This window comes from Gasterosteus aculeatus, chromosome 17 (genome assembly GCF_964276395.1).
Source record: "Gasterosteus aculeatus chromosome 17, fGasAcu3.hap1.1, whole genome shotgun sequence".
NCBI classification, from domain to species: domain Eukaryota; kingdom Metazoa; phylum Chordata; class Actinopteri; order Perciformes; family Gasterosteidae; genus Gasterosteus; species Gasterosteus aculeatus.
In genome coordinates this window covers 11632463-11659382 of record NC_135705.1, presented here as the reverse complement: position 1 = coordinate 11659382, position 26920 = coordinate 11632463, and the positions used below count along the sequence as shown (strand labels likewise).

Below are 26920 nucleotides of genomic sequence, written 5' to 3'. Positions count from 1 at the left end.
GTACTAAAATGCAGGTGAATAAATCATGCTTTGCAGGATTTGGCAGGAATTTATGAAAGAAAAATGTTTAATTACAGCATATCAATAATGATTTCAATGCCAAAGCTACAGTCATCTTAAAGACCAACAAAACAATGAAGCGACATGAGAGGTAATGCACCATCGCCTCCACATATTCCACCCTCCTTCAATACTTGTTCAGTCAACGCGCTCCTTTCCGTCATCCAGTCCGTCTCTCTCCCTTGCAATCTGACCACAGCCTTGCAAATTATCTCCCGACAGATCTTTGCAGGAGGCAGGTGATTATTTATTGTGCGTCTGTGTTGCCATGTTGATACACTGAGGGGTTAACAGACTTCACCTCTGGAAGGGTTTGCGGACCTTCTTCCTCCTCCTGGGGGGTTTGCCACTTTCTGCCGACGTCTCGCTGGACTCTGGCCGTGGACCCCCCGGATTAAAGAAACCTGTCTGGCTCGGAGGAGGGGAGAATGGGGGCGCTCCAGCTCCAGGTGGGTTATGAGGGGGCGGACCTGAGGGGAAGAAGCCCCCATTGGCAGCCATGTCGTTTGGAGGTCCACCCTTGAAGATGCGGTTAAAGAAGTCTTGTAAATCTGCAGGGTTGGTCGGACTGGCGGCTTGCTCTGATGGTGTTCTGAAAGTATTAACATATAGGAGATTATTTGTACATTACAAATTCAAACGATCAAAAATGAAGTTAGTATAATTGCAGTGTTTGAAATAACATCTTCGACCGCTGGTATTTGTTTCATATTTTCAAAAAGAAAAGTATTTGCCAAACATGTAAAATTTCTACTGTACATGTAAAACACTACTGGCCAAATGTGTTAATGAGGCAAAACAGCAGCCTTAGCAGGGAAGAAAAGGACAGAATAGTACATGCTTTACAACAAACAATATGTCGTTGCACTAGCAGGTAAGTACCTCTGTCGTGTGGAGTTGCTGTTGTTTTTGGAACCAAAGGAGATGTGATAGGGCACTCGGTGCGTGTCAGGAGAAATGCCTATCCGCTGGCAACCTGCCCACTCTGAAACACCCAAACAGGTCACATGTGTCATAGGAAAACATTCATCCAGGAAATATTCTGAAACCGTGCTTTTTCTCTCTACAGGGATCCCCCTTCAAAATGATAATTTACATATAATTTGAGTGGTTAAACTTAGTTTCTCAAATGCCTAATATCTACAAACCCTTGCAAATTACAGCATGTGTACAGTTTAGTGACTGATGAGGGGAGCAGATACATCGACATGCTTACCTGTAATGTCATACACCTTGCCATCCATACATGCAAAGTATGTGATGCGCAGGCCCAACATGCTGGACTCGGCCCACAGGTCCCCCTCCTCAGCACTATGGCAACGGTTGCACTCAGCACAGAACCGGGCCTCTGCAGGTTCACGATCCATCTCGAACCGCCTGAAAGGACACAAGTTAAGGAGGAACACGACTGTAGTTCACTGCATTAAGACACCGGCTCGGCTAGTTTTGTGTATTACACTATTTTTTGATTAATCCTGAGGAGATTCCTGGCACTAATTCAGCTGATGAGCAACACACCGGTGTTTGCCTTCACACTTGGTACACATCATGGTGTTCATGGCTTCCTTCAGGTCATCCTGCAGTTTAGTGAGGAACTCATTCATGGATTTTGAGAGCTCGGTTGCTGCCATTCGCTTCCTGTGTGGGGACAAAACAGAAGACTGGTTTGTGACACGAAAACAAATGCTTAAAGAGTCAAACGCACTCTAAACCGCTAAATGGCAACTAAATCCAATAATAAAAAATGGTACATCTTTAAACGATAGACCAATCGTTCCAGTTATTCTCCATTTACTATCGCTACTGTGCGAATGTTGAAATTGTAGAATACATCAATTTGAATAAGGACAGACTCCACCAAGGAAATAGTTCACTGAACGGTGGTTTGTTAACAGTGGTTAACAAAAGGAGGGGAAACATAAGTTAGAATAACAGATTATACAATGTATCATGTTTTTCCTTTGTGATTAAAGATGTATCTTCAGCTTTTTTTTTGTGTACTCACAACTCATACTCTCGTCGTGTCTCTGGGTTGCTGACGATATCCCAGGCAGCCCTCAATACTTTGAATGCCTCTCCAGCTCGTGGGTGTTTATTCTTGTCTGGATGGACCTTAAGAAGAAGAAACAGAAGAAACTGCGTCAGTAAATCCAATCAATGTATTTTTCACTCAGGTACTTTAGAAGTGCACTTTACACACACCTGGACAGCCAGCTGCCGGTAGGCCTTCTTCAGTTCAGCCTCAGTTGCGTGCACCTCCACACCCAGCACCGAAAAGGGGTCGAGTTCATCTTCTGGTACCTCGGCCAAAGCCAGCAGTCTTTCCAGCTCCTGGCCCGGCTGGCTTCTCCCCGCTCTGCCGGGTGAGTCAGCGCTGGGCAGTGGAACATGGCCATGCCTCTTGAACCTGCTTTTGACACTCTCCAGCAGGGACACTACCCTTTTCCAAAACCGTGACTCCTGAAAAGCTGTCCAATAGCGCTTTGCCCTCTCCCCACCAAGACGAACGGACACACCTTTTGACCATTGGAAGCAGAGGATAACCAAAGCGCAGAAGATTCTCAAACAAGATAATGCAGCGTTTTTTAACCACATTACTGAGCGAACAATTTTATCCACCACATCTGTTACTGTGCATTTAGTCCATTTCAGAATTCGACTAGCATCAGCCTTCATTCCTCCTGTATCCGTGATCTTTACAAGGAGCTGCCGCCCAAAGTTGTATAGTTTCATCCCTCCAGTCTCCACACCGACTCCACAATTGTGAGTTAATGTGACAATAATCTCAATCATCATGTGGACGCAGGAGACGCACCAGAAACTCAGAGAGTCTGAGAGCATATCCTTGAAAGCCAAGACAAGTTGGTTGCATGTCTGCCTGCGGCCTCGGCTCTGCTGATTGTGGTGGTGGTTTCGTCTGCGGGTCTGCTTGTGCCGACCACCACTGGACATTACGTTGCCTTTTTGAATGGAGGAGAATGCACTTTGACCGCTCTGCTCTGAAACTGATCCACTGATTCTGAACTTGCATCTTCGGCCAGGCCCCAGGTTCCTCCAACCAGACTCCCCGTTCACGTGCTGCTCCTTTGCAGCTTCATCCTCTTCTTGATTTATAACATGCGGGTTCTCGCTATCTGCAGTCTCGTCGTGCTCAAACCAATGTGAAGCCTTCTTGGTAGCCTCTTTGGACGCTGGAGATCCACAATAATCTGCTTCAACAATTCCAGGGCCATGTAGAGGGGCTGGATTTGGGGTGTCCTGAGATTTGAGATTGGCTTCTTTATCCTCCTGCTCACATTTGTCATCAGTCTGTTTGGCCTCCCACTGATTAGGCTCAGCTACTGAGGTGACATCACCATCAGGGATTTTCTGGTCAGCATCTCTGATGCAATCCAGCTCCTTATCAGTTGTTTCTCTCTCCATGTTTCTTACAGCTGATCGATTAGAGCCCCTTGAAATCAGAATCTCATAGAAAAAGATCTAAATCCATTATCTGTGGCTAAATTTTCCCCAGGCTCTCCTAAAAAGGTGAGACTGGGGGCTCCTGCGCGTCCACTCTCAGGTCCACCATATCAGCAGCAGCATCCAGGTATCAAAAGGTTTTTACCCACCTTCCATCATGCATTGGATTGCTATCTGAAAAGTAGCAGGAAGAATTCAGTTTACAACCACATTGTGAATAAGCAGATTAAATGAGGAATAAGCTGTCATTTATATTACAAGGTTTGGTACCTTCCACCAATGGAAATAAAGGGGTTGCCACAACGATAATATAAATCAGTGGCTTTAATATATTGTCAAATCCATGGTAGCTAATCCTGAGAGTATTAGTTTATAGTTCATCTCTGGTTCTTCATCTTTACATTGAACTGACAAAGTATAAATATTTCTTTCTCAATTGAATATTTGGGAAAGAACCTAGCAACATGAAAGTAAATGGTAATGGTAAATGGACTGTACTTGTATAGCGCTTTTCTAGTCTTCTGATCACTCAAAGCGCTTAAACACTATATGACATTCACCCATTCACACCCATTCATACACTGATGACAGGAGAACCATACACAGTGACACCTGCCCATCAGTAACTAACGTTCACACACTGTAGTCGCAGCTACAGGAGCAATGTTGGGTTAAGTGTCTTGCCCAAGGACACATCAACATGTGGGTCAGCCAGGCCTGGGATTGAACCGATAACCCTCTGATTGGATGACGACCGTGCTCCCCATTCACCCACAGTAAGTATGTACACACAACAGCAGAAAATGAATAACCAAGAGGGGATTCATAACTAAAATTAACATATTAAGACTAACTGTAAAATTCTCAAAAGGACCTAACTTCTAATATATGAAGATGTGCTGCTTTTCTTAGTTCTAGGTCATTGAAAACTGGCTGTCTTTAGACTTGTACTGTTGGTCAAACAAGACAATAACTGACACAATGTATAAAATGTAATAGACTAAACAGTTAAAACAATTGACAAATCGAACATGAAAATAGTAGTTTTACCTTACAACTGCTGCTACTAGTACTACGATGACGCAATCATTTAAAATGTTTTTCCACTCAAGAGTTCACCAATACCCGCAAACTGACCAATGACACGACTGAGCCGTGTCATTTATTAATGATTAACTTACTAAACATGTGATGCAGCTACATGAAATTATCCGTCCGGGCGTTGGAGGAAACATAAATCCAGAGAGTAAACCTTCATGTCACACCACGTGTAATAGAGCAACAGAGATGACATGCAGCTGACCAACGTTAACGTAATGATTGATTAACGTCGGTTGTTTTGCTAATGCAGTTACCGTTAGCCAAAGAGGACCGCGGTGCTTCAAGAAACAAGCGACATCGAAACACGTTTGACTATTCAGAACCGACAAAAACCGAGAAAAATAGACATTTCAAAGCTGCCAATCCTGTTTTGTGAACTGACTGAATTGATAATAATGTCCATCTGACAGCATTACCAGCTATTTCCGTGCGGCTAACGTTAGCAGACAGCCAGTGGGTTAGCATGAAGAAGCAGCCAGCCAACACGATGACGGACAGGCTCCAAAGAGGCTAAAATTAGCTTTCCTTTAGCTAGATAACCTGACAACACCTCGACTAAATATGCTCTCAAACAAAGATTAAACGAACACACAGCTGCACACTGTTAACGTCTTCTGCAAACAGACAGCCAACGGAGTAGTTCACTGTTAGCTAATAACAGTAGCGAGCTGGACTAGCTAATATCCCCTTCCTGTGGGGTTTGACGAGTAAGCCAAGGCATGTTTTGTACACCGGACGAGCACAGCAAGAAGCCAAAGTACTTGCATTTTGCATTCAAACAAACTCAATGTCGTATATACCTCTTAATTAATTGTGTAACCTTGTTTGTGAACAGACAGCCAAGTGCCCGTGTTGTTTTTTTTAGCCACTTCTTCTTCTCCTGCTCTTTTTCCTACTTTCTTCCAGTTTCTCCTTCCTCCCCCCCTTCTTCTTCGTGTTGTTTTTAACACGTCAGCAAAGAACTAAAAGAACCTCTACTGCCACCCATTCATTTGTTGGTAATGCTGATAATTAGAAATCAACCATAACATAAAATGACATTGACAAATCTAGTATTTTACTATCTTATTTTACCCTACTCATTCTGTTAAAACAGATATATAGTTTAAAACAGGCTTCATCCTTTTATACATCTCAGGATTCTACACGACTTTCAAGGTCCTTTATTAAATTCTAATTAAGGGAACACTCAGTTCTTCAAAATGTTTCTAGTTTGCTAGACAAATTAGATACATTTCCGTGAAACAATGGTATGCTTTCAGCTGGTTGAGGAAGGCCTTTTCTTATTTTCACATGATAAGCCCCACAAGGTTCAGGAATAGGACCTTTACAAACTGTTAGATAATCCCTGTTTAGTGCTGTTTTTTGTTTCTCATAGTTTTCAATCTTTTTATGTAACTCAATGATTGAAGAAAAGACATCAATTCATGGCTTGCTTCGTTCACTTGCCTCAGCAAATCTCCCATACATCTACAAAAATTGGTCTAGAACTTTACAAGTGAGAGTTTTAACAAACCCTAAAATGTATCAAACATCAAATTTTCAAGCACCTGATTGATCTTCTTCTTAGGCAAAGATTAGGGAAATTTCTCCAGTTCATGTATTTAACTTCCCACTACACCTATCTTTATTCTGCAAACTAAATACTGACATGAATTAATCAACCAAAAAGAATTTAGCAAAAACCAGAATTTTCTTAAATAAAAAACAAGATTTCAATGAAAACATGGTCTATGTTTATGTTCTTTTATTGTTGTTTCTGAAACTGGAAACTTGTGAATCATCAAACTGTAAGCGAAGAATATGTATTTGTGCAGTCAATGTAGTGTGGCATCAGAAATAACATCATAGATCTTGCATGGCCAGAAAGTTATTATACAACATTGATACTGTTAATCATTTTATGAACTTATGTTTTGGTGAATTGGCCTTTAAATTCGCAAAGGACAATAAAAAGTAAAAGTAAAATTACCATTTGAACTTTCGGAGTAATTTACAACCACCAACCGCCTAAGAGCAAATCAATACCCACATCTACCACATCTGTCACAACTGTTCACTGGTCTTTTAATAAGTCCTCGGTAGTGTCGACTCTTATTGGGGTCTTTCTCGTGGCGAATCGCTGGGAACCCCCTACAGCTTCTACACGAAAGACAATTCTTGAAGACGTAGAGGGCTCATTTTAAGCCCCCACCACCACCCACATCTCCAATTTGAAAGCCGCCTCTCTACCGGGAGAGGAAGGCTCTTTTTCGGTCAGATGGCGTGCTGCAGTCCGCCCCCGCCATTCTCCAGCCCACACAGACAGGGCAGCCGGCAACCAATGCGCTGCGCCGGAGGAGGATTTCTGCCAGTGATTTCAGACGAGAAACGATAAGCACACGGGATTTACTACGACAGTCTGAGCAACGGCAGCTTTCGGCAATAGGCAACTGGGTAAGAAACAAACCTACTAATTGCGATGTGTGTCTGAGCAGGGTGTTTTCCGCGAACACCTGCATCAGGAATACTTGCCTCCAGTCGATGGTTTTATTTTTGCTGGAGTTTATAATCCAAGTGATTCTAGTATAATCTAAATGTAACGCGCTTTTGTCGCATCGGCCAGCACGAAACTATTTTGCATTTCTTTACCAGTTTCCCTCCGGGAGTCCGTACCTTGTGACATCGGTGATTTGGAGAGATATCCGTCCGTGAAAACACTTTCTGCACATCCGTCTTTCTGCCCTCAAAAAAGGTAAGAGGGTTTCTATGTTCTCAATCATCAGTGATATGATACTTAAGTGAAAACTTTTTGGAAAATGAAAAAAATTGAAAGGTATATTTGGAGAAACTAATCTGATCTGAAGCATCAATACACTTCCGTTAATCATCTATTTCTATCAAAGCTTCATCAAGATAAAATGCAGGTATGCAGGGGAAGTCTAGATGGAAACATCTTCATCTAAATAGATATCTTGCACACGATTCCTCCACCTGTAGGTTAAAGTCTTTCCTTTCTCCCACCCAAACTTTCCAGAGCTGTGTGCCATGTCTTTGCCACGCACACTTGGCGAGTTGCAGCTGTATCGGGTGTTGCAGAGGGCCAACCTGCTGGCCTATTATGAAACCTTCATCCAGCAGGGTGGTGACGACGTGCAGCAGCTTTGTGAGGCAGCAGAGGAGGAGTTCCTGGAGATCATGGCGCTAGTCGGCATGGCCACCAAGCCACTGCATGTGCGTAGGCTCCAGAAGGCCCTCCGAGACTGGGCGGCAAACCCTGCCCTTTTCAGCCAGCCCGTCTCCAATGTTCCTCTAGGGGGCATTCCGCTGTTCAAAGTGGACGGAACGGGTACTGGTGGATCAGCAGGCGGGCCCAGGAAGCCTGTCAGCAACGGGCAGCCCGGGTCCCCCTGTGAAAGGGAAGATCGGGCGTGTCTTACTCCAATGCACAATGGGAGTCCAAGAAGCCCTTGCTCCCAGGCTTCCCCACAGCCACCAGACACACACTACAGGGAAAAACTATCTCCCATGGATCCACACTGGCTCAGCCCAGAGCCAGATGGGAACTGCACTTTGGCATCTGGACTAGATGAGGAGCCTCCCAGCCCGCCTCTGCTGTCAACGTGTCATCCAGGTCCCTCCACGTCTCCTAGCCCCTCAGCTTCCTTTTCCCCGTCAGTCCTCTCAGCCTGGCCTGGCGGACAGCTGGACGGGGAGACGGGGAGGGCGGTGGTGGAGAGCGTGGAGAGGCTCCTCAGGACACTGTCCAGGTCAGATCCTGCAGAGGTGAGGACTCTGCTTAGGATGAACAAGAAACTGGCCAAGACTGTTGGACACATCTTCAAAATGGGGTCTCAGGATGTGAACAAAGAAGAAGAGATCCGGAAGTACAGTCTCATTTATGGGCGCTTTGATTCCAAGAGGAGAGAGGGGAAGCAGCTCACACATCATGAGGTAAAAGCACCAAAGACCAGAACGAAGATGTAACACAGAGGGCAGCCGTGGTCTTAAATATACTTTTTAAAACAAAAATATGTGATTCATGTCTGTCTGCATATTTTCACGGTGTCGATCGCTCCTTCACTCAGTGGTTTTCTTCCTCAGTTGATCATCAATGAAGCTGCAGCCCAGTTCTGTATGCGTGACAATGCCCTTTTGTTGAGACGGGTGGAGCTCTTTTCTTTGGCTCGGCAGGTGGCGAGAAAATGTGCCTACACCTCCACACTAAAGCATGCAAGGTAGGGGCGCTACCTTTAGAGCAGAGAGATCTGCTCACCAGTACCCTGTGATGAACACACCTCACACATGCTACGTTTTGTTTGCGCTTCTATCTCGACAAAAAAATCTGTTAGAATCAGTAATATAGTTTTTATTTTATGGCATCACCCGCTACAACAATGGTCATTCCTTAAATACTGGCTAGAGTGGCATCTTGTTATAATAAGCAGCATTTGAAATGAATTAAATAATATATCACTTGAAAAAAGTACTTATGAGTCATCTTTCCACCAGTGCATTGATTTTCTCAATGAACCTGCTTTGGATCACAGTGGGAATGAATTTCTAACCTCTGTACTGCAGTGTAGCATAATGAGCTAACTTTAGCAACACATGGCTACACAAACATCCTGTTTAAAAATTAAAATAAATATATCTTTATGCCTTTAGGCCCAAATAATTTTTCCTCCTCTTAATTAATTGCAGAAAGTAAACGGAAAGAACAGTCCTAGTGTCTTAATTCAAGATATTATTTTAAAATTTAAAATTTCAATTTTCGTCGTCGAATGATTAAGACCAAATACACAAATGCTAAGTCTTCTTCCTGCTTGCTATCACATGACAATGAAATATCTAAATAAATATCCAAGATAAAGATTTGCATTCAAATAATAATTATAATATATACAACGTTTTGATACTTCACAAGAGCAACAAAAGTTGTGTGACGTCTTTCATCTTGTTGCATTTTGTACAAAACCACCTGCGTGAAGAAAATCTTCAATCACGAATACTTGTTTTTCTTTATGAACCTTTAACCACAATCTGCTCACGGAGACCTTGTAAAAACAAAAAAGGGGTCAACAACATCTTCATGTTCAGTCAACTGTTTTCTTCTTGCAGGACAAACGCAGATGACAACAGTGTAGTGTCCCAGAAGAGAGCAAGACATGAGGTAAGTCAACACCATTCAGTGTAACTCCTTATAGATTAAGGAATGTGTGACTCTAATAAGTAAACTGGGCCCAAGTGGCACTTGTACGTAATTTAAAGTGGATCAATAGCACTACATTGACAGCGATGTGCTTTAGGGGATGATGCCTGAGAACGTCTCATTGGTTCTTGGAGTTGAGGGCTCGGAGGGCTTGACCCAGAGGGGAGATGATGACAGTTTATCTGCAGAAAGCTTCGACAGTGTGTCTCACGGTAAAGACTTCTTATGTATATTGTAAAATGTTTTTTTTTGTCTCAGCTTTAAACTGGTCTTCAGTCAAATGTAATTCATACCCAAATCTGTCTGTACTGTTAGACATCGGCTCACAGTGTAACCAGTCTGCGTCCCCCCGTCCCCACACGGACACGTCCAACCCTGCCAACTGGAGTCGCCATCTCATCCAGCAAACGCTAATGGATGAAGGGCTGCGATTGGCTCGGATGGTGTCACATGATCGGGCTGGGAAGATCAGCTTAGGGTCAGAAAGAACACTTTCTACAGGTGACTTTTCCAATAATGACGTAACAATAATATGTCTTCAATGATGGACACAGAATAAAAGGTTACTTTGCACTACTTGTCCAACTTTGTTCAGGTTAAAGTTTGACCTTTTGGTAAAACACTCTTGTTTTCTGAGAGTTAGATCAGAAGACATCTTTAGATGTTGTTACCCTCAGACAGTCAGGTCAGATGTCTCCCCCTTTTTTCCAATTTCAAACTAAGCATCTGCCAGCATTTACTTGAAAAGACAGTGTCAAGCTACCCATATCCATATTCTCCAAAATATGAAATGATTTTGTTTGAATCTGGTAGGGAAATAAAAACAGAGCGAGTTGATGTTGTTGTTGAAGTGAGCGACAGACAGAATACGCAACCTTCCTAACAATGAATATTTTATAGCTCTACAGCTTGAACTTTAGTGAGTCACTATCTCTCTGAGGTGACGCCTCCCACCATGCACAGCTGAACTTCACCAGACTGTAAATTAGAGAGGATAAAAGTTAGAAGGGGAAACAGAAGGCGGGTGTAGAGAGATATATATGGAGAGTGAGGGGGGTGTTACACTGTTCTAGCACTTCTTTAATACCCTGCTACTGTAGCATTTCTAAGATACATCACAGCTTCTCACAAGGAAGAAGAAAAAAAGCAAGTGATTTGGGCAAGTTAGTCGTTCTGGGCTGTTATAGCCAGTCGATAGCGAGGAGAAGAAAGCCAGCAAAGACATGAGGGGGCGGGGAGGGAGAAGGAGGGGGGGGATAGGAAGTACTCTGTGGGCGGCAGACTCAGAACCCCCCCCCCCACACACACACACACTCTGCAGCGACTGACGTCAGAGTGTGTTAGGTGCGTAGGATGAAGGGCGGGATGGATGGGCGTGGGGGCGAAGAAGTAGGAGGTAATTGGAGGGGCGTTGCATTGACTCACCAAGCGACAGTGTTCGAAAATAAAAACTGTGGGCAGGGAAATGGCACAGTCTTTTCTATACGGCTTCTCCCTCTACCGAAAAAGCTGCGAAAGAAGAAGAAGAAGAAAAAAAAAAGACATGTGTTTCATCTGTGACGTCAACCTCCCTCACTTTGTCTTGGTTTTAAACTGTCACTCTTTCCTTCGTCTGTCTCTCTCGTCAATCTGAACCTTTTCTCACTTCCTTTCAGCGTCACGGTTTTCTACCACAGATTATCCTCCGTCGGGTTGTCAGGACATCATTTTTCAGCATTTAAACATTCAAAGCATGGATTGAAATCAGAACCACATGTATCTATTTTTATGGATTACTGAATATGTGCTATTACATTTTTGTCTGATTGACATTCCTCATAAGTTATTATATCACTTCTAAAGCACATGTACACATGCTTTTTTGTAAAGAACAATCAAAGAAATGAATAGTCAATATATTAATTGTGACTTGTGAAACACTTTGCATGTACAACTTCATTTGCAAATTAATGAATGTACATCAGATGTAATTGTTATAATATAAACACACAAGTAACAACAACTTCTGTTTGATTTATTTATGAATTTTGTTTCACTTCATGTGCTGATTCAGCCACTAGACCACTTTCTTCAGTCAGTGGTTGCTGATAAAGCCCTTACTTTTTATTAGTTCTCTTAACTAGGATTTGTTCTTGAAATTAATCTAAAGTGAATTTTCGTATCGGGTCTCATTGCAAGCTTTACTTCCCTCCACAGAACATGACAGTAAAGTGGAGAGGCGCAGCTTGATAACAGTGTGCAGGAGCAGCAGCCCTTGCCTCTCCAAAGACGACTCTAATCACCGGGGGAAATGAAAAGACTCATCCTTTGTCAGAGAACTTGTCCTACGGCCTGACGCTGAACTCCACTCAGTCTGCTACACTGGCTGCTAATGACACCGACATCTGATAAGGAGAAGACTCAAAATCAGTACAGTCATTGTCCAAGTTGGACCATTCCATAGACTTGCAGCGACTCAGACATTTTCTGTTCTGACATTACATTCCATTGTGTTCACGGGAGACTCTTCTTGCTGATTTCCTTATTAAATATATGGATGACATGTCCTGTAGAATTTAGCAAATAGAAGAATAATGTACTAATTCAGGGGAAAACTTGATATTTTATTAGGTTATTCAGTTTATTTGCAGTTCCATGTATTGACAGGACACTTGACACAGCAGGGGGCACTACAACTTAGAAATGGACAACTACAGTAACATAATGTCAAGGACATTCATTGGAATAATTTTGTGTAGGTTTTCAGCAGCCCGCAATCTAAAAAACGCTTGATAACTCTCTCAGCAGCTCATCACCCTCAAGAAACAAATGGAGGTTCTGTTTTTTTAGATTTAAAGATGGAAATAAATCTCCACTTTGATGGAGTATTGAATGGAACACGCTGATCTAGATTCCCCAGAGGGTAAACCGCTGTTCAGACGGGCTTTTGTCTTTTGCTGCAGCGTCCGATCGCCTATGAGTGCTTCAAAAACACATTGGTTATGACACATGAAGCCGCCGGTCTTTGTCATCCTCTCCCTCGCATCTTTCTGTAATATCTTGCACAAGGCAGCTGAAATGCTGTTTTGTAGGAGATGATACTTCAGGCTATTCATTATGGGAAAATGTACTCAGAACACCTTAATCTAAACTGGATAGCAGGAGTTAAAAGCACTGGTTCTTTTTGATTTCCAGTCGACAGTTAACCTCTCAGTTGCTTCTCTTTACACATCAGGGCCCTGTCAGCCGGGAGGAGGCTTGCTGTCATTAGCGACTCTCACCCTTACTTTATTGTTGCTTCCACTGTACAGCCTGGGAGGAGAGTGCATGAAGAACATTTGCCTCGGAATTTCCAGAAAATTGCTGCAATTATTGTAGGTTTAGCAGAAACATATTGCATTGTATTGTTGAGATCATTTCTGTACTCTACGTCAATTTCCTTTAAGACTCATTGTTAATTAAGGGGACTAATCATTCTTTACTAAGCTATAGGCGGAGAAAATAAACAGACATACAGGTTTTCAAAAATAAATCTCATGGTGCTTGACTCTTGATACAGCAGCTCCTGTGAGATCCATCAGCCACTTTATCCCTGTTTAACATTGTTACTGTGTATTCAGGCTCCATGTAATGAAAAGGCTAAAGCTGATAATTGCTGAAATTATTATCTTTATATACTTAATCTCAGAATGTCATTGAGGTAGACCGCCTTGCATCAGTTACACTTGCCTGTCTCTTGAGCATTAGTAACCTCCTCAGTTTATTATGTTGCAAAACAGATTATTTATTTTGTTACAGTTAAATAAATGTTATTTTATTGCTAAGAGTGTTGCATTGTTTTCCACAAAGAATATTATTTTCTTGGCAGTTCTGATGTGTGGAAGAGGCTGCAGGAACCGTGTCACATTCACAGCAACACCTCTGTTATCGTCTGGTTTGTTGCACTCACGCTCTGCAATGATCGGCCTCGAAGCCAGCATGACTCACCTGTACCAGCGATGTCATCTGTGCTCTCCCTCACACATACACACACACACACACACACATTTTCAGACGGAAAAGTTATAATTCCAACATGAAACAAACTCACGCTGTTGTATGATGAAACAAATCTTCACTATTTTTACTTTATGAGTAACACAAAATCACAAAGGTTTGATTATAATGGGTTTGATGAATGAATACAATATTTAAGATATGCTTTTTTTCTCATACACCATACACCATTTTGGTCCAGACTGAACAACAACTATTTTCTGGATTTACATCAAATTATTATTGATCATTGATTATTGATCAAACAATTATTCATGGTCGTCATAGGATGAATCCTACTGAGTCCAATGATACACTGACTTCTCAGCTTGCGTCACCATTAGGAAAACATTTGCGATTTTTAAATGAAATATCTCTAAGCTTCGATGTATGGACCAATTACTATGAAAGCTATGAAATCAGCTCATCAGCTTTTGGTAAACTCTGCGGTTGTTACTAATCAGCAACTGTTATAACTTACAACAAGCTTATAACAAGCTAAACTATGCTCTTAAACCTCAACATGCTGGCTCAAAGCACTGCCGGCTTTACTGTAAAAACTCATTGAGTCAATTTCCCATTTGCCATCACAAGACCAATTTAAAGCATGCTAAAAGTTGTGTTTATATGAAACGTTTTCTTTTTGATTGCACAAAAGCATACGATCTATGTCGGTATTTTTTACTGTGATAGTGAGAGCAACAGTCAGTGTGGCAGCGGATGAAGGGCGCAATCATCGGCAATCTGCTGTCAGCACCACTAATAGGGAGATAAATCTTTGAGTCTATTCTTAGCCCATGTTTTCCTCAGTAACACAGAGCTGAGCAGCAGACAGCTGATAAGTTAAATGCCCAATAGCAAACATATAAAAATCTCCACGAAGACTCCTAATAATATTAGGTAGTCTCTTCATATCCACATTCAAATACATGACTATGTATTTTTCTTTTTTGTTATCCTTTCAAACCCAACATCTTAATGTCAAAAACTGTCATTGTCGGCCATGCTGACACACAATAAATGCCCAAATATATTGCTCCTGTCAAGGAACTATAACGACATTGGGGTTTCAGACTGAATGGCAGAAGAGTGGGCACATGAGAAATGAAAGGTTCACAAGTTTTCATTCCCCGGTGCAATCATTGGCTACGTTAATTAAAGGAACTGGGGAGGAAGACGGTCACATGAAGTATGTGAAGTAGGATGCCTTGAAATGACAGATGAATTATCCAAACTCAGGCAATGCGCAGTGGTTACAAGTTAAAACTGGAGAATGAGAATAATTAATGCTAACGGAGGCATTCTCTCTGTAAACCACTTATATCAAATGAAGTAGCTTGTAACCGTTAGCTCAAGGAAAAAGATATCTGGTAATGCAAAAAGCTATGGTTTCATTTGCCAGGGTGTGAATTGGGTTAGCTCAAGACTTTCTAAGAAAGAAATAATTGCTATACAAAGTGATACAGCAGGGTGATGAATATGTCAAAACCAGGATGAATAAAATCATGGTTTTTTTAATTTTAGTGAACTAATCCTTTATGAGCCACAAAATCTCAATAGTTTCAGATACAATCTAATCACGGGAAGTTTTTCATTCTTCTTTTTTATATGACAGAGACAGAAAAAATCTGCCTCTAAACGGTTCATCTAGCAAACGGCTAAACCCTTTAATGAGCACTTTGATTTCAATGCCCATAGCAAAGATTGGTTAACCGTTACGCATGCTCCAACACAGCATATCATATGAAGACACAAGTCCAATGTCAAGAGGAGAATAATAATCTGCTTAGTTTAGGTGACGTGGGTGCAAAGATGGCGTAGGAACTCTCCCCTGGTGGTTGTGTCTCCGGGGAAAACCGCCTGGCAGAACTCACAAACGTTGGACTGCAGAACAATGTCTGACATCATGAGCCCATCGGATGGATCCAGCAGGTCTCTGGGCAGGGAGGGACTGTCGCTCGCAGGTATCTGACAAACAGAGAGGACATGACACTTAGTTTTAAGGAAAAACATGGTAAAAATCCAGGGAAAGATTTGAGATCCCCATACCCCCACAGCTGTGATTTTAGTCCATTTAACACACCTACCCCAAATGTGTGCTTTGTCTTGTGTCTGCTATGATCAACAGCTTGCCCTGGATGATTTGTGACACTGGATGAGGCTCCTGGCCACCTTGTGAAGTCCCAGCTCAAAAGGGGTGCCACCATTTGCTCCAGCGTCCCGTCTTCTTCTCCATGGCGAGGCACACCCACACCGAGCTTAGACATGTCTTCAGCAAGGAGATCTGAAAAAGTCCCCATGTTTGAAGAGAGGTCATCGCCGCCGAGCTGTGCTGCACGGTTGCGTGTGATGGCCGTCAGCGAGTGAGGCCTTTTGTGGAGAGATACAGGGATTTCTTGGGTACAATGTATGGGGATGGACTTTAAATTACTCAGCTGTCCATTGGGAACTCTGGCACCTGCAGACAGAGCATTTTAGGTGTGTTAAGTGAATCATGGCTTACTTTTGTAAAAAGCATCAGAAGTACAGCATTTCTTATATGGACCTTGTTGCTTCTGCAGAGCAGCCGTGAGTTTATGTAACAGAGCTGCCTGTCTCAGGCAAAGTGACCTCAGACCAAGAAACTCCTGGTACAGTTCATTGTACGCTTCCTCCATCTCACCAGCCCATTGATCTGCAGCTATGAAATAGAGGAAACCATCTTTAAATAACATTCTCACTTACATATGAGTGTCATATGAGGAACGAGGGTCTACAGTTAATCACGCAGCCCTGCTGACTCGAGTACAGTGGTGCTTCGAGCTAATTTGAATGTCAGCATGCCAACATACTCAAAATGACCAAATCTAAGAAAATATTTTCCAAATGCCTAATAAGCACCTTTTCCAAAAAAACAGCAGTTTGAGCAGTTGATTTGGAATTATATGTACGGTACCTTTATTTACAAAAGCAATCAGGACTCATATTTCCATAAGGCATTTTAAAACCCTGATGCATTGGTCATGGCTTCCTAATTGCAGGCTATGAATTTATGAATTGTGAATTTACGCATTTACACTGTTTTGTATATCAGAGGGAATTTACTTACCCCTTATAAGCCCATCTGTCGCTGCTCGAAGAATTCAGTACTCCTCGTCATTCCTACATCTGTGTTTATCCTCCAGCACCTCCAAGCTTCCTGCTATTGACAATGAGTCAAAACCTGCTCTGTGTTTAAATCCAGACTTACAGCATATCTGTGGAGCAACACAACAAAAAAAATGTTCCCCTTAAACACATTTTCCTGGTACGGCTTACTGGAACGGTTGATTGCAAAAGAAGTCTGTTTGTCCGTCATGGTTTTTATAACACATTCCATTAGCTCATTGTAGTGTGTTATGACATGTGAACCATAAGGAAGTGACCTTACCAACAAGGAAGTGAAACCCCTCAACTATGAAAACAAACCTCCCCATCACCAAGTTAGACCGTTGAAAGAAACTATTTTCTGATCTAGATTGAAAAGATGAAATTCATTTTTTTGTACTGTGTGCTCATTATTAAAGATGGGTTCCCATTGATTGATATGTCAGCAGTGATTAAGAGATTTTAATGGCATGTTCATTATGCTGTGTTCTTTCGCTCAGCGTATAATAGGCTTGTTGATTTCAATTAGATGAGGCTGAGAAAGGGGACATTGGCAGCTTTGTTTGGTTTAGTATTCTGTCTTCAGTTTAAACTTTAGTTTTAGTCAAATTCCCTGGTTTAATGTGTTCACCTTTCTTTAAGTAACATGTTATTCATTGCAACTGTTGCAAACTGCCTACGTTGTTTCCATATGGACATATTTAGTTTTTTATTTGCAGCAATTGATGACACAAAGGTTATTCCATGTGTTAGTTAAACGAGTTAGTTAGATGACTGTCCATCATCACTGTCCTCAGAGACAAGCAGCTTCTTCTCATGTAATGTCTCACACAGGTGCTTTACTTTCCTGTTTTCATTCTAACTTTCATGGACTGTTTTTTTTAAATATATTTTCTATATTTTGCTTGTTGATATATATTTTTAACACACAATCAGCCTCAAACCAATTAACTTTCTAGCCATAATTCAAGCTCACGCGAATCGTGGTTCTGTGGTGTCCTTGTAATGAGGAAACGAAGTCACACTTGTAACTTGTTTGCTCAGTTTCACTGAAAAAATGCGGAACTCAAATAGAGATTATTTTTGCCTTCTATTTCTTTTCCAGCTGTTAATCATACACATGCAATCTCTTACCCTACAAGTCATTGATTATTTCCAGTAGGAAGTGTAGACGTCGTTAATGGTGATGAGGATAAACCTTCCTCTGACCGGGCTGAACAAGGTCCGCAATTTACCACGACTACGTTTCAACCCAAAACAGTTCCTCAAAACAATACTTCCTGTTTCACTGCCTTCAAAATAAAACGCACCGAAGTCATCAAGATCAGCTGCATCCTTCAAAAGAGTCTGTTTCATGTAATATTCTGTATTTTTGATATGTCAGCCCTGTGATTGACCCGCGACCGGTCCAGGGTGTACCTGGGAGAAGCTGGAAACTGTTGAGTTATATTCTAATAGTAAAAAAGAAAGTAGAAATCAGTCCATTTGACTTCATACTTATTGTTTTAGGGCCCTTTAAACCATAAAAATGTAATCTCTATGAATCCCCCCAAAATGCCTGTAATCTCCACAATGTAACATGCAGTCATTATTAATTTGGCATTAGGTTTGTTTGTGAAAAATTAAAAAATGAATAACGTATCTGATGATGGCACTGTGGATGAAAAGATATTACAACTCATTCCATCAATTTCCCCCCGAGCCAGTAATAAGAAAGCACTTCGTGAAAATGTATAGTCATGTTTGGTTCTTGGGTATTCACTGTATGTGCGTGGCATTTTGAGTGTTTAGTCATGTGTTGACTGTAACTGATATTCATTTAAATATAGACAATCATTAACAAGCTTTGGGGCTGGCAGACGGCCTTCAATACCATTCATCTACTTAGGAGGAGCAGCAGTTTTTTACCCTCAATGTCGACCCCTGACAGCTGGGCTCAAAGCAGCACCTTGTGATCTTACGAGGGTGCCAGCTCGCTTTGCTTCAGTCTGCTTATGTAACTCTACGTGCGGCATGGGCAGCCTTCATCGCTCTGATACTGAGTTGGGTCTTTGTCAAGTGGCTTCCCCTCAAGGGGGACAGTCCAGTCCATTTGTGTCATTGCCTTATTTTTAGCTGAGAGAAACAGCTGCTAATTTGAAGTATTAGGTTTCCTATTATCATCTTGTTTTCTTGTTAAACTATTATCTGCTTGCTGACCATGGCGATGATGCCAAATCTCCATTTATTTTAACTGTAAGTAGCTGGTTAAGTGTGATTTAGTCGTATTAATCAAATGTTAATGTTACAGATTCTTGTACTTCTATGCAGCTGCTGAGAAAGAATAGAAGCCTAATGGAATTAGCAACAGGAACAGCGCCTGCACATTCAGCTAAATGGGCCATGCAGTGGACTACAGCTAATATGTCAAGTCTCCTTCTTAAAGTACTTTGCTGATCATAAACGACTGATACGTTCCTCATCATTCTACTGTTTGTCTCCCAGTGAATTTAGAGCTTTCTATATGAAAAGTTATTTGCAGTACATAAAGCCTTGAGACCCATGTTATCTTTTTTGAGGCATGTATACCCACTATGTTTTTTCCAATAACTCGTCCATCTCCATTAATATTGTTACCATTATCTTTCTAGAACCACAGCTTCGTTTCTCAGTGCTGTATCCCTTACGTTTCCCAAAATAAATCAATTCCCTTTTGCCTTAATTCATTCAATAATTATGGCCCTGTTGCCCTTTGTGTAGCTTAGTATTTTGTTGGTATCTAAATCATACAACAAAATAAAATGGAATGGGAAAAGGTTAAATACAGTATTACTTTAACGAGATATTTCCAGTCTTCATGCTATAAACTAATCCGGCTATAGCTCAGGGGTCTCAAACTCCGGCCCGCGGGCCGTCAGCGCCGCCCCCAGTCGACCGGTCGGATCATCAGCGTCGCCCTGCCCCCCCACCCCTCGTCGACCGTACCTTTTGCCGGTCGGATCGTCAGAGCCCCGTATCCCCTCCCCCCCGTCGACCGCAATGATCTGGCCCACGTTTTGTCGGGCTGCGTCTGGCCCGCACCTGAAATGAGTTTGAGACCCCTGCTGTAGCTACTAAAAAACATGGGGGTTATTTGGATTGTATCAACTTACTCTGAATAAGAAAGCTATTATGTGTATTTCTCTAAATGTTGAACATCCGGACAAGGCACACATGTTTAGTCCAGCAGAATCAGAATCAGAAGCCATTTATTGCCACAAATGTTACACATAGAGGAATTTGACGTGGTGATTTAGAATAGAAATGAAGTTTTAAAAAAAGTAAAATAAGATATAAATGTAATTAGTACTAGTAGTAGATAAGTAAGTTAAAACATGTATCTATGTCCATATGTTTCCGTGGTGAGAAAAAAACACTGCGCAAAACAAACTTGTACTAATTTGCATTCAATTCTAGCCTATTGCAGGTGGCAAAATAGACAACAGTAATGGGCAGCGACAAATGAATCGTATAGATATAAATATCCCCCACACTCTACAACTCTTTACACTGTGTGATAGCTTGTATGTAAATTCCTATTTTTAACAGCTTCTCATGTGTCCGAGGACATGTGTGATGCTTTACCACTTCCACTGCCCTTAAGAGGAAGCAAAGTGTTTAAACTGATCTGGAAACGTCAACTTCCGTGAATGTTTTGAGTCTAACAGTACAGTGAATTAGGCTTCATACACATCATCGGCAGTTAGTTGTTGATTGATGCAGTTTTTATAAATGATGTACTTAAACATCATCATGCTGGCCTGGACTAGTTGCTGATTTGCACCATGTGTTTGCTCTGACCTTGAACCCCTCCACACATTCGCCACACCCTGTTCACCAACCCCACCCCCCCCATGCCCTTGCCCTTGATCCCGATGTGTGTTTGTGTGCGTGGTTTTGGAAGGGTCGGGGGGGCTTTGCTGTGAATAACTTCTAGGCATGCAGCCAGGGACTGTCATCCACCAGTGCAACACTATCCATCCTGTCAATCTTGTTTTATAATTTTAACATTCTCATATTCTCTGGTTGAGCAGAGAAAGTTTCCAGCATAAGAAACACACACCCACTCGTTGCTTCTCCAGCAGCATCTTAATGACGTTTTTAAAGGTCTAAAGTTATATGAAATAATGCAATCATGAATATTATTATGAATAAAGAGAATCTGTGTGACTAATAGGCTTAAAGTCATGTTACACACATGTTATTAATCAAACAAAAGAATATATATGTACATACAGCTATAAATTTCCTTCAAAGTATTTCATGCCAGAAAACATTTTCATTCTTCTCTGATGAAATAAAAATCCAATAATGTATAAATTATGTATAAATATGTAAAGTGCACCACTGGGCGTCCATTATTTAGGTCAATGCCCAAGGACACAACAAAGACAGCCATTAATGTCCACTGATCAAACGTGTTTCCACCATCCCTTCCTTTCACACACCTCAGAAGGATTCAGCTGGCTCACCATTCACTTATGAATTTAATCCCACTCAGACCAAGAGCTTAAGACGCAATACGGGGCATGAAGTTATCACAGGGATGGCATGAGCAATGACATCGGCCAACTCATTTATCACCAGACTCCCTTAGTGAGAAAGACAGATCCTATTACAGAGGTTTCTAAGTGCTCAACAATGGCCTGATATAAATAAACTCACAGAGGGTTTTCCGCAATCAACAGCACACCCACACAGATAAGGAGTGTTGTAAAAAAAAAGTTTTATGTGTACAAATGTGTGTGTGGATGAACATTGGAGACTATATGCTCATCCCTGGAACTAAATTATCTAAGGTATTCAACCAGCATGCTTTGGATAATGAATAAGAATAATATCTGAACATTACGTGTACCTGTGTATGGTTGCTTGTGCTTTAAAATGTATATAAGAGGGAGAACAGTGGAGAAGGAAACACGGTCACCCCCACAGAACACAAAGGTATTTACACCTCAATCCATCAATAAACAACAGGTGCAGCATGCTCACAAACCTATTAGCTTTCCGCCCGCTGGAACAATATCTTGTTCAGCAATCAGCTGCTCACACATGCACACACACACACACACACACACACACACACACACACACACACACACACATTGTGACACGTCAATATAAACAATAATTATTTGTGCAAAGAATTTGCTGAAAAACGAATGAAAGTAATGTTGGTTTCCCAAATGGGTTTCTTTCATTCATCACTGTAAATGTCAGCGGAAAAAGGTCTTTTGTGACTATGAATGATGAAGTCTACTGACTTTAATGACCACCTAACTTTTCCTTTAATATCAACAGCAGGTCAGAGTTTTCCCTTATTGTCGGAAATATTTCTACATCTAGTAAAGGGATAGCTTGATATTGCTTACTCAAGTGTACTACTAAAACTTGACTGAAGCATTTTTCTAATTTACAACATGTAACATGTTTTCTCTTTCCTCTCTGTTGTAGCCTGGTAAGAGGTGGTGCGGTGGAAGAGCGTGAAATGTGGACCTCAGCACGTACATGCAACAAATCACCATGAAAAGTGAGCCACACATCAGGGATCACAGCATCATGATGTGTGTGCAGGGTGTAAAGCTACAGTTTGGTCCTGATGGCTGAGTGTTGCATGACAGGGCATAGGTCAAAAGTGCAGGGGGCAATGGCAGCCCCCAATGGTACACAGTAAATTTACCAGTGTCAAAAAGGCAGTGTCAAACTATTTTAATTCTTCCGGAGTTTTTCCAACAATGGACAGAGTAAAATTGAACCAGAAAACTTCCAGTGTTGGTGAAAATAATCGGAGTTAACAGAGGTTTTACTCTGTCAGTGTTATTGACTCTCTCAGGCCCTGATTCAACACTGATTAGAGCAAGATACCTTCCAGAGTATCACAAAGAATACTCTGGAGAGCCCCGCCCACCAACTTTCCCGGTCAAACTGAGAATGTGGATTCTGGCATCGCCATCTTCCTCGCATCGAAATACTGTGGTAAGTCTTTCTACTATAAACTATTCCCGTTGTTTTTCTTCATTCCAGTAGAATCTGTATAAGATTAAAGGGACATATTCATTCACCACTCTAGTCAATGTTGGGTACGTGTCTTCAAATACCGAATTTCAAATGGCTAACCTGATTATCGGATGGGTGGTTAGCTTAAATGTAGCAGCCACATGTCTGAACTCGCAACACCAAACTGAACAAAAACGACACGAGGTAACGTTAATGTCAGCGAGGACGAGCTGTCGTGGTGTGTTATGTGTCATGCTTGCACATTTATTTCAGTAAAATGACGACAAAAATTCGTTGAAGCAGTCATATTTATTATTTCTATTTGAGCCGGAGCAAATCACGTCACAATTTGGTCGAGCATAGCGGGACATGTCGCGGACATGCGGACGTGCTCATAGGACCCGCTAGTTCACCGGCAGACGGCGGAATGCACCGAGTCGACCCAGTTAACGTGAACGCAGCCGCGGCTCCGAGAGGCTCGGTTCACGTTAGCTGCTGCTGTAGCCATAGATATATAAATAGTAGACGCTGCATTGGCTGCTGAGGCGCAAACAAATATTTTTTATTATATTATATACCAGAATATTATTACTGTTACGCCTACTATGAATATTAAAATACGCCGAATCATGTTTTCGGTGTCATGCCTACAAAATCCCGTGAACATCCGCTTTTGTATTCAGCGAGTGATGCGCTGACACTTCGTTGCGCCAGCTGGCACTGAGAGGAGCGGGTGACCGGTCCAAGCTGGCGGCCCCGCGGCTCGTCAGCACCACTAGGCAGCAGCGGTCGATGTCTATTCTTTATGTCTATGGCTGTAGCTGCTGTAAGCTTAATTTATGCTTCCACGTTACGGCGGCGGCGGGTGTGGCTGTGTGTTTCTGCGGGTGCCGAATCCTTGGTGAGCCGAAGCTCATATTGAAGCGCAGGCTACGGAGAAGACGTGAATTTACAACACTGGTTCACCCACTGAGGGACCTGGACGAGCAAGTGCACTTTCGATACTTTCGAATGTCAGCAACTGCCGCAAATTACGTTCTGAGCGGACCAATCACAGCACTTGCGGTCCACGTCAACTCGACTCGCAGTTAGATTTTTTCGGAGCTGCACGTCAGGCTACGGCGGAGGGGTCTACGTAGTTACTTAATATGTATATTTTCCTTTTTTCTTTCAGGTTGTTCTTTAATGTACTGTGGTGCTCTGGTGGTAAGTAATAAGTTGATGTACTTGACCGAAAATGTAGTTGTGTTTGTGATTTTTAAAGCTGAAATAGGGTATTTTCAGGTTGTCAGCTTGTATGGGGTTGTAGATCATAATGTTGATTTCAGTTTGCTGTCTTTGCAGATACCATCATGTTGATCAAAACAGTCCTGTCATCCAGCACCAACCAAGATCTTTGCCACTGTGATAAGATGTGAGCTTTACATGTTTTAGGTTTACTTTTGATGCCAATATTTCATGTTTACTTGGAATAAATATGTATTACAGTATGGATACAATTGTCTGTGTGTTTTTCCCCCTGCGTAGATATGCAACACTGGTAGGAGTTGGTTAAAAATCAACACTCTTTGGAGTGATTTCATAATCAACATAGTGTAAAGTAGGTTTAACACTGGAAAGGTTATTTCTTTTATAACTCTTTAGTGTTACATGTGAATAACACTATGGGTGTTACTTCTTACATAGTGTAAAACTTGATTGACACTTCTTAGAGTTAATATTATTACACTACACTGCACCTAGTGTAAAATTTTAACTCTTACCAGAGTAAAATTGACTCTGGAAATTTAACTCTGTGTTCAGTGTACATTTAACACTCTGTAGATAGGGACCATATGTTCACTGAGGTAGTGTTAAAATTGACTCTTTAAGTGTTGTATTAACACTGGCGATTTTACTGTGTACCTTTTCACTTTTGGAAAAAGATGTTGTCAAAGATGAGATATTGGCAGTATAGAGGGTATTTTGAGTATGGGTTTTGTGCCATGTGAGGAGGCAACATGTCTAACCTATCATGGATCTGTAACCAAAAAGAATACAAAGCCTTAAAAACATTAGAAGGGGTAAATTTAGTTGATTATTCTGAATCAAATGAACCAAATGAACTCTCTGAACTAAATGGCATGCTTGCCATTTTGTAACATAATGAAACACGTAATACAAGATAGCTTTCATATTGCCTCCATCTTTTTTCTCCCCTTTTTCCACACTGTCTGCCAACACCAAAATCCCGATGACCGGAACGTGGGGTACAGTAGGATCGAGTATCGAGCGGCTCAATGCAGTCGGTGGTGCAGTATGCTGTGGCTGAGAGTGGCTTGGTGTCGTCTTCCCCTTGGTCAAAGATGTTGCCAACATTAACACCATGTGTGATAGAATAACACAGAGTGGGTGAAAAGGAGATGAAGGACTACTTCTGGTCACTTTTCATCACATGATTATTATATACGTAGCTGCAGCACAGAGAGTGCTGTGTTGAATAAGATTAAGAATCAGATTTGTCTTTTCTCTTGGTCAACAATAGGTATTTTTCTCCCGATAAAGACTGCTAAAATCCAGAAATCTATTTATTTATCTTACTTACAAGTTTGCCAAGTGAAGCCCTTATGAAGTTAATCTGATCAGACTGGGAGGCTCGCTTAAACAGTGGAGTATGGAGCTTATGTCAAGGGTGTCAGCATATTATGCACACGTTGGATATGGTAACATCTTGGTGTTGAACGTCTTCACAGTCTTAGTTTAGCATGCACGTACGCACAATAACATTTGATAATTTGCTCAAATCCCAACATCGTGGTGAGGGGATCACAGGTCAGGCCACCACCAACCTCATCAGGATTCTTCTTCTTGCTTATTTAGTAAGCAAATTTGTTCCACCGGATGAAATTTTCCTTCAATATGCTGTAACACAGACAATCTGCAGCTAAACTTTTCATAAAACACGCAATATATGCCTGTTTCAGAAACATTCGGTGCTGTGCCCAACTGTTTTTTTGGAAGTGGTTCAGGTTTTTTTCTTGAAGCAGTGCTGCTGCTGGTGAAATTGTTGTTGTTTTTTAAACACATCAATGCTGGTGTTCCAATTTACCTCTCAAACCAATATCACAGGTTTCAAATCAAAACAGCAACTTATATTTTAAACCAGCCCTGAACCTTGTAAGGCCAATTCTGACACAGTCGACCAAGGGCGTAATCACGCATTCTTTGAGGGGGTCGTGCCCCCCCCCAATATTGAGAAAATACCGAATTCCATTTTGCCTTAAAAAATCAGTGCTAAGTGCTCAACAATGGCCTGATATAAATAAACTCACAGAGGGTTTTCCGCAATCAACAGCACACCCACACAGATAAGGAGTGTTGTAAAAAAAAAGTTTTATGTGTACAAATGTGTGTGTGGATGAACATTGGAGACTATATGCTCATCCCTGGAACTAAATTATCTAAGGTATTCAACCAGCATGCTTTGGATAATGAATAAGAATAATATCTGAACATTACGTGTACCTGTGTATGGTTGCTTGTGCTTTAAAATGTATATAAGAGGGAGAACAGTGGAGAAGGAAACACGGTCACCCCCACAGAACACAAAGGTATTTACACCTCAATCCATCAATAGACAACATGGTCTAAACCATTGGCGACCATGGTCTAAACCATTGGCGGGGTCCAAATGAATACCGCCATTTGGACCCCGCCAATGGTTTAGACCATGGTTACACCCTTGGGTGTGACTAAGAAAACGTCGTGAAATTTGTATGAAATCAGTGGGTGGCAAAATGACACATTTTCACCATTTTTGTCAGTAACAGTTTAAACAAGAGCTATCAAGATGATAGATTGAGTGATCATGTGATTTGTTCACTACAAAATTAGTTTTTTTACAACATAATCAGTGAGACGATGCTTCCAAAAACAAAATGGCAAGATATATGGTGTGTGAATTTTACACCA

At 41.6% G+C, this 26920-nt stretch overlaps 3 protein-coding genes and 1 long non-coding RNA gene across 10 annotated transcripts; 2 read left to right on the top strand and 2 right to left on the bottom strand.

The window, feature by feature from the left end:
- Positions 1-29: 29 nt before the first annotated feature.
- On the bottom strand, positions 30-5621 carry dnajc14 (DnaJ (Hsp40) homolog, subfamily C, member 14). Of its 5 annotated transcripts, none has more exons than XM_040204002.2 (7): positions 4573-5621; positions 2263-3696; positions 2066-2172; positions 1579-1698; positions 1277-1437; positions 943-1045; positions 30-652 (listed from the first exon to the last, which is right to left on the bottom strand). In XM_040204002.2, the coding sequence occupies exons 2-7, from the start codon at positions 3481-3483 to the stop codon at positions 358-360; spliced, it is 2007 nt and encodes a 668-aa protein (XP_040059936.1). In that variant the 5' UTR covers positions 3484-3696; positions 4573-5621; the 3' UTR covers positions 30-357. The 5 variants fall into 5 exon arrangements, with proteins under 5 accessions (XP_040059936.1, XP_040059935.1, XP_040059938.1 ...); XM_040204001.2 differs by having other exon boundaries at positions 5424-5621; XM_040204004.2 differs by having other exon boundaries at positions 5444-5609.
- Positions 5622-6855: 1234 nt separating this feature from the next.
- Positions 6856-13615, top strand: nab2 (NGFI-A binding protein 2 (EGR1 binding protein 2)). Of its 2 annotated transcripts, XM_040204006.2 has the most exons (8): positions 6856-7059; positions 7258-7357; positions 7640-8556; positions 8707-8840; positions 9724-9775; positions 9912-10026; positions 10130-10315; positions 12011-13615. In XM_040204006.2, the coding sequence occupies exons 3-8, from the start codon at positions 7651-7653 to the stop codon at positions 12106-12108; spliced, it is 1491 nt and encodes a 496-aa protein (XP_040059940.1). In that variant the 5' UTR covers positions 6856-7059; positions 7258-7357; positions 7640-7650; the 3' UTR covers positions 12109-13615. The 2 variants fall into 2 exon arrangements, with proteins under 2 accessions (XP_040059940.1, XP_040059943.1); XM_040204009.2 differs by lacking the exon at positions 10130-10315 and having other exon boundaries at positions 6866-7059; positions 12011-13325.
- Positions 13616-13890: 275 nt separating this feature from the next.
- LOC120835254 (uncharacterized) lies at positions 13891-18226 on the bottom strand. Of its 2 annotated transcripts, none has more exons than XM_040204015.2 (5): positions 18089-18226; positions 16917-17064; positions 16374-16508; positions 15916-16286; positions 13891-15796 (listed from the first exon to the last, which is right to left on the bottom strand). In XM_040204015.2, the coding sequence occupies exons 3-5, from the start codon at positions 16483-16485 to the stop codon at positions 15620-15622; spliced, it is 660 nt and encodes a 219-aa protein (XP_040059949.2). In that variant the 5' UTR covers positions 16486-16508; positions 16917-17064; positions 18089-18226; the 3' UTR covers positions 13891-15619. The 2 variants fall into 2 exon arrangements, with proteins under 2 accessions (XP_040059949.2, XP_077948330.1); XM_078092204.1 differs by having other exon boundaries at positions 16917-17009; positions 18089-18218.
- A 4643-nt stretch (positions 18227-22869) lies between these two features.
- Positions 22870-24463, top strand: LOC144388888 (uncharacterized). Its single transcript, XR_013453144.1, has 3 exons — positions 22870-22948; positions 24144-24175; positions 24314-24463. It is a non-coding gene; the product is annotated as an uncharacterized LOC144388888 (long non-coding RNA).
- Positions 24464-26920: the final 2457 nt, after the last annotated feature.

Excerpts from the sequence above, each read along its gene's own strand:
- dnajc14 (XM_040204002.2), bottom strand. The coding sequence starts at position 3,483 with ATGGAGAGAGAAACAACTGATAAGGAGCTGGATTGCATCAGAGATGCT. Across the intron at positions 1,699-2,065 it reads ACACGACGAGAGTATGAGTT|GAAGCGAATGGCAGCAACCG; the intron begins GTGAGTACACAA and ends GTCCCCACACAG. Across the intron at positions 1,438-1,578 it reads AAGTGTGAAGGCAAACACCG|GCGGTTCGAGATGGATCGTG; the intron begins GTGTGTTGCTCA and ends GTGTCCTTTCAG.
- nab2 (XM_040204006.2), top strand. The coding sequence starts at position 7,651 with ATGTCTTTGCCACGCACACTTGGCGAGTTGCAGCTGTATCGGGTGTTG. Across the intron at positions 9,776-9,911 it reads AGAAGAGAGCAAGACATGAG|GGGATGATGCCTGAGAACGT; the intron begins GTAAGTCAACAC and ends GATGTGCTTTAG. Across the intron at positions 10,027-10,129 it reads CTTCGACAGTGTGTCTCACG|ACATCGGCTCACAGTGTAAC; the intron begins GTAAAGACTTCT and ends CTGTACTGTTAG.
- LOC120835254 (XM_040204015.2), bottom strand. The coding sequence starts at position 16,485 with ATGGAGGAAGCGTACAATGAACTGTACCAGGAGTTTCTTGGTCTGAGG. Across the intron at positions 16,287-16,373 it reads TGCTCTGCAGAAGCAACAAG|GTGCCAGAGTTCCCAATGGA; the intron begins GTCCATATAAGA and ends CTCTGTCTGCAG. Across the intron at positions 15,797-15,915 it reads AGACAAAGCACACATTTGGG|ATACCTGCGAGCGACAGTCC; the intron begins GTAGGTGTGTTA and ends TCTGTTTGTCAG.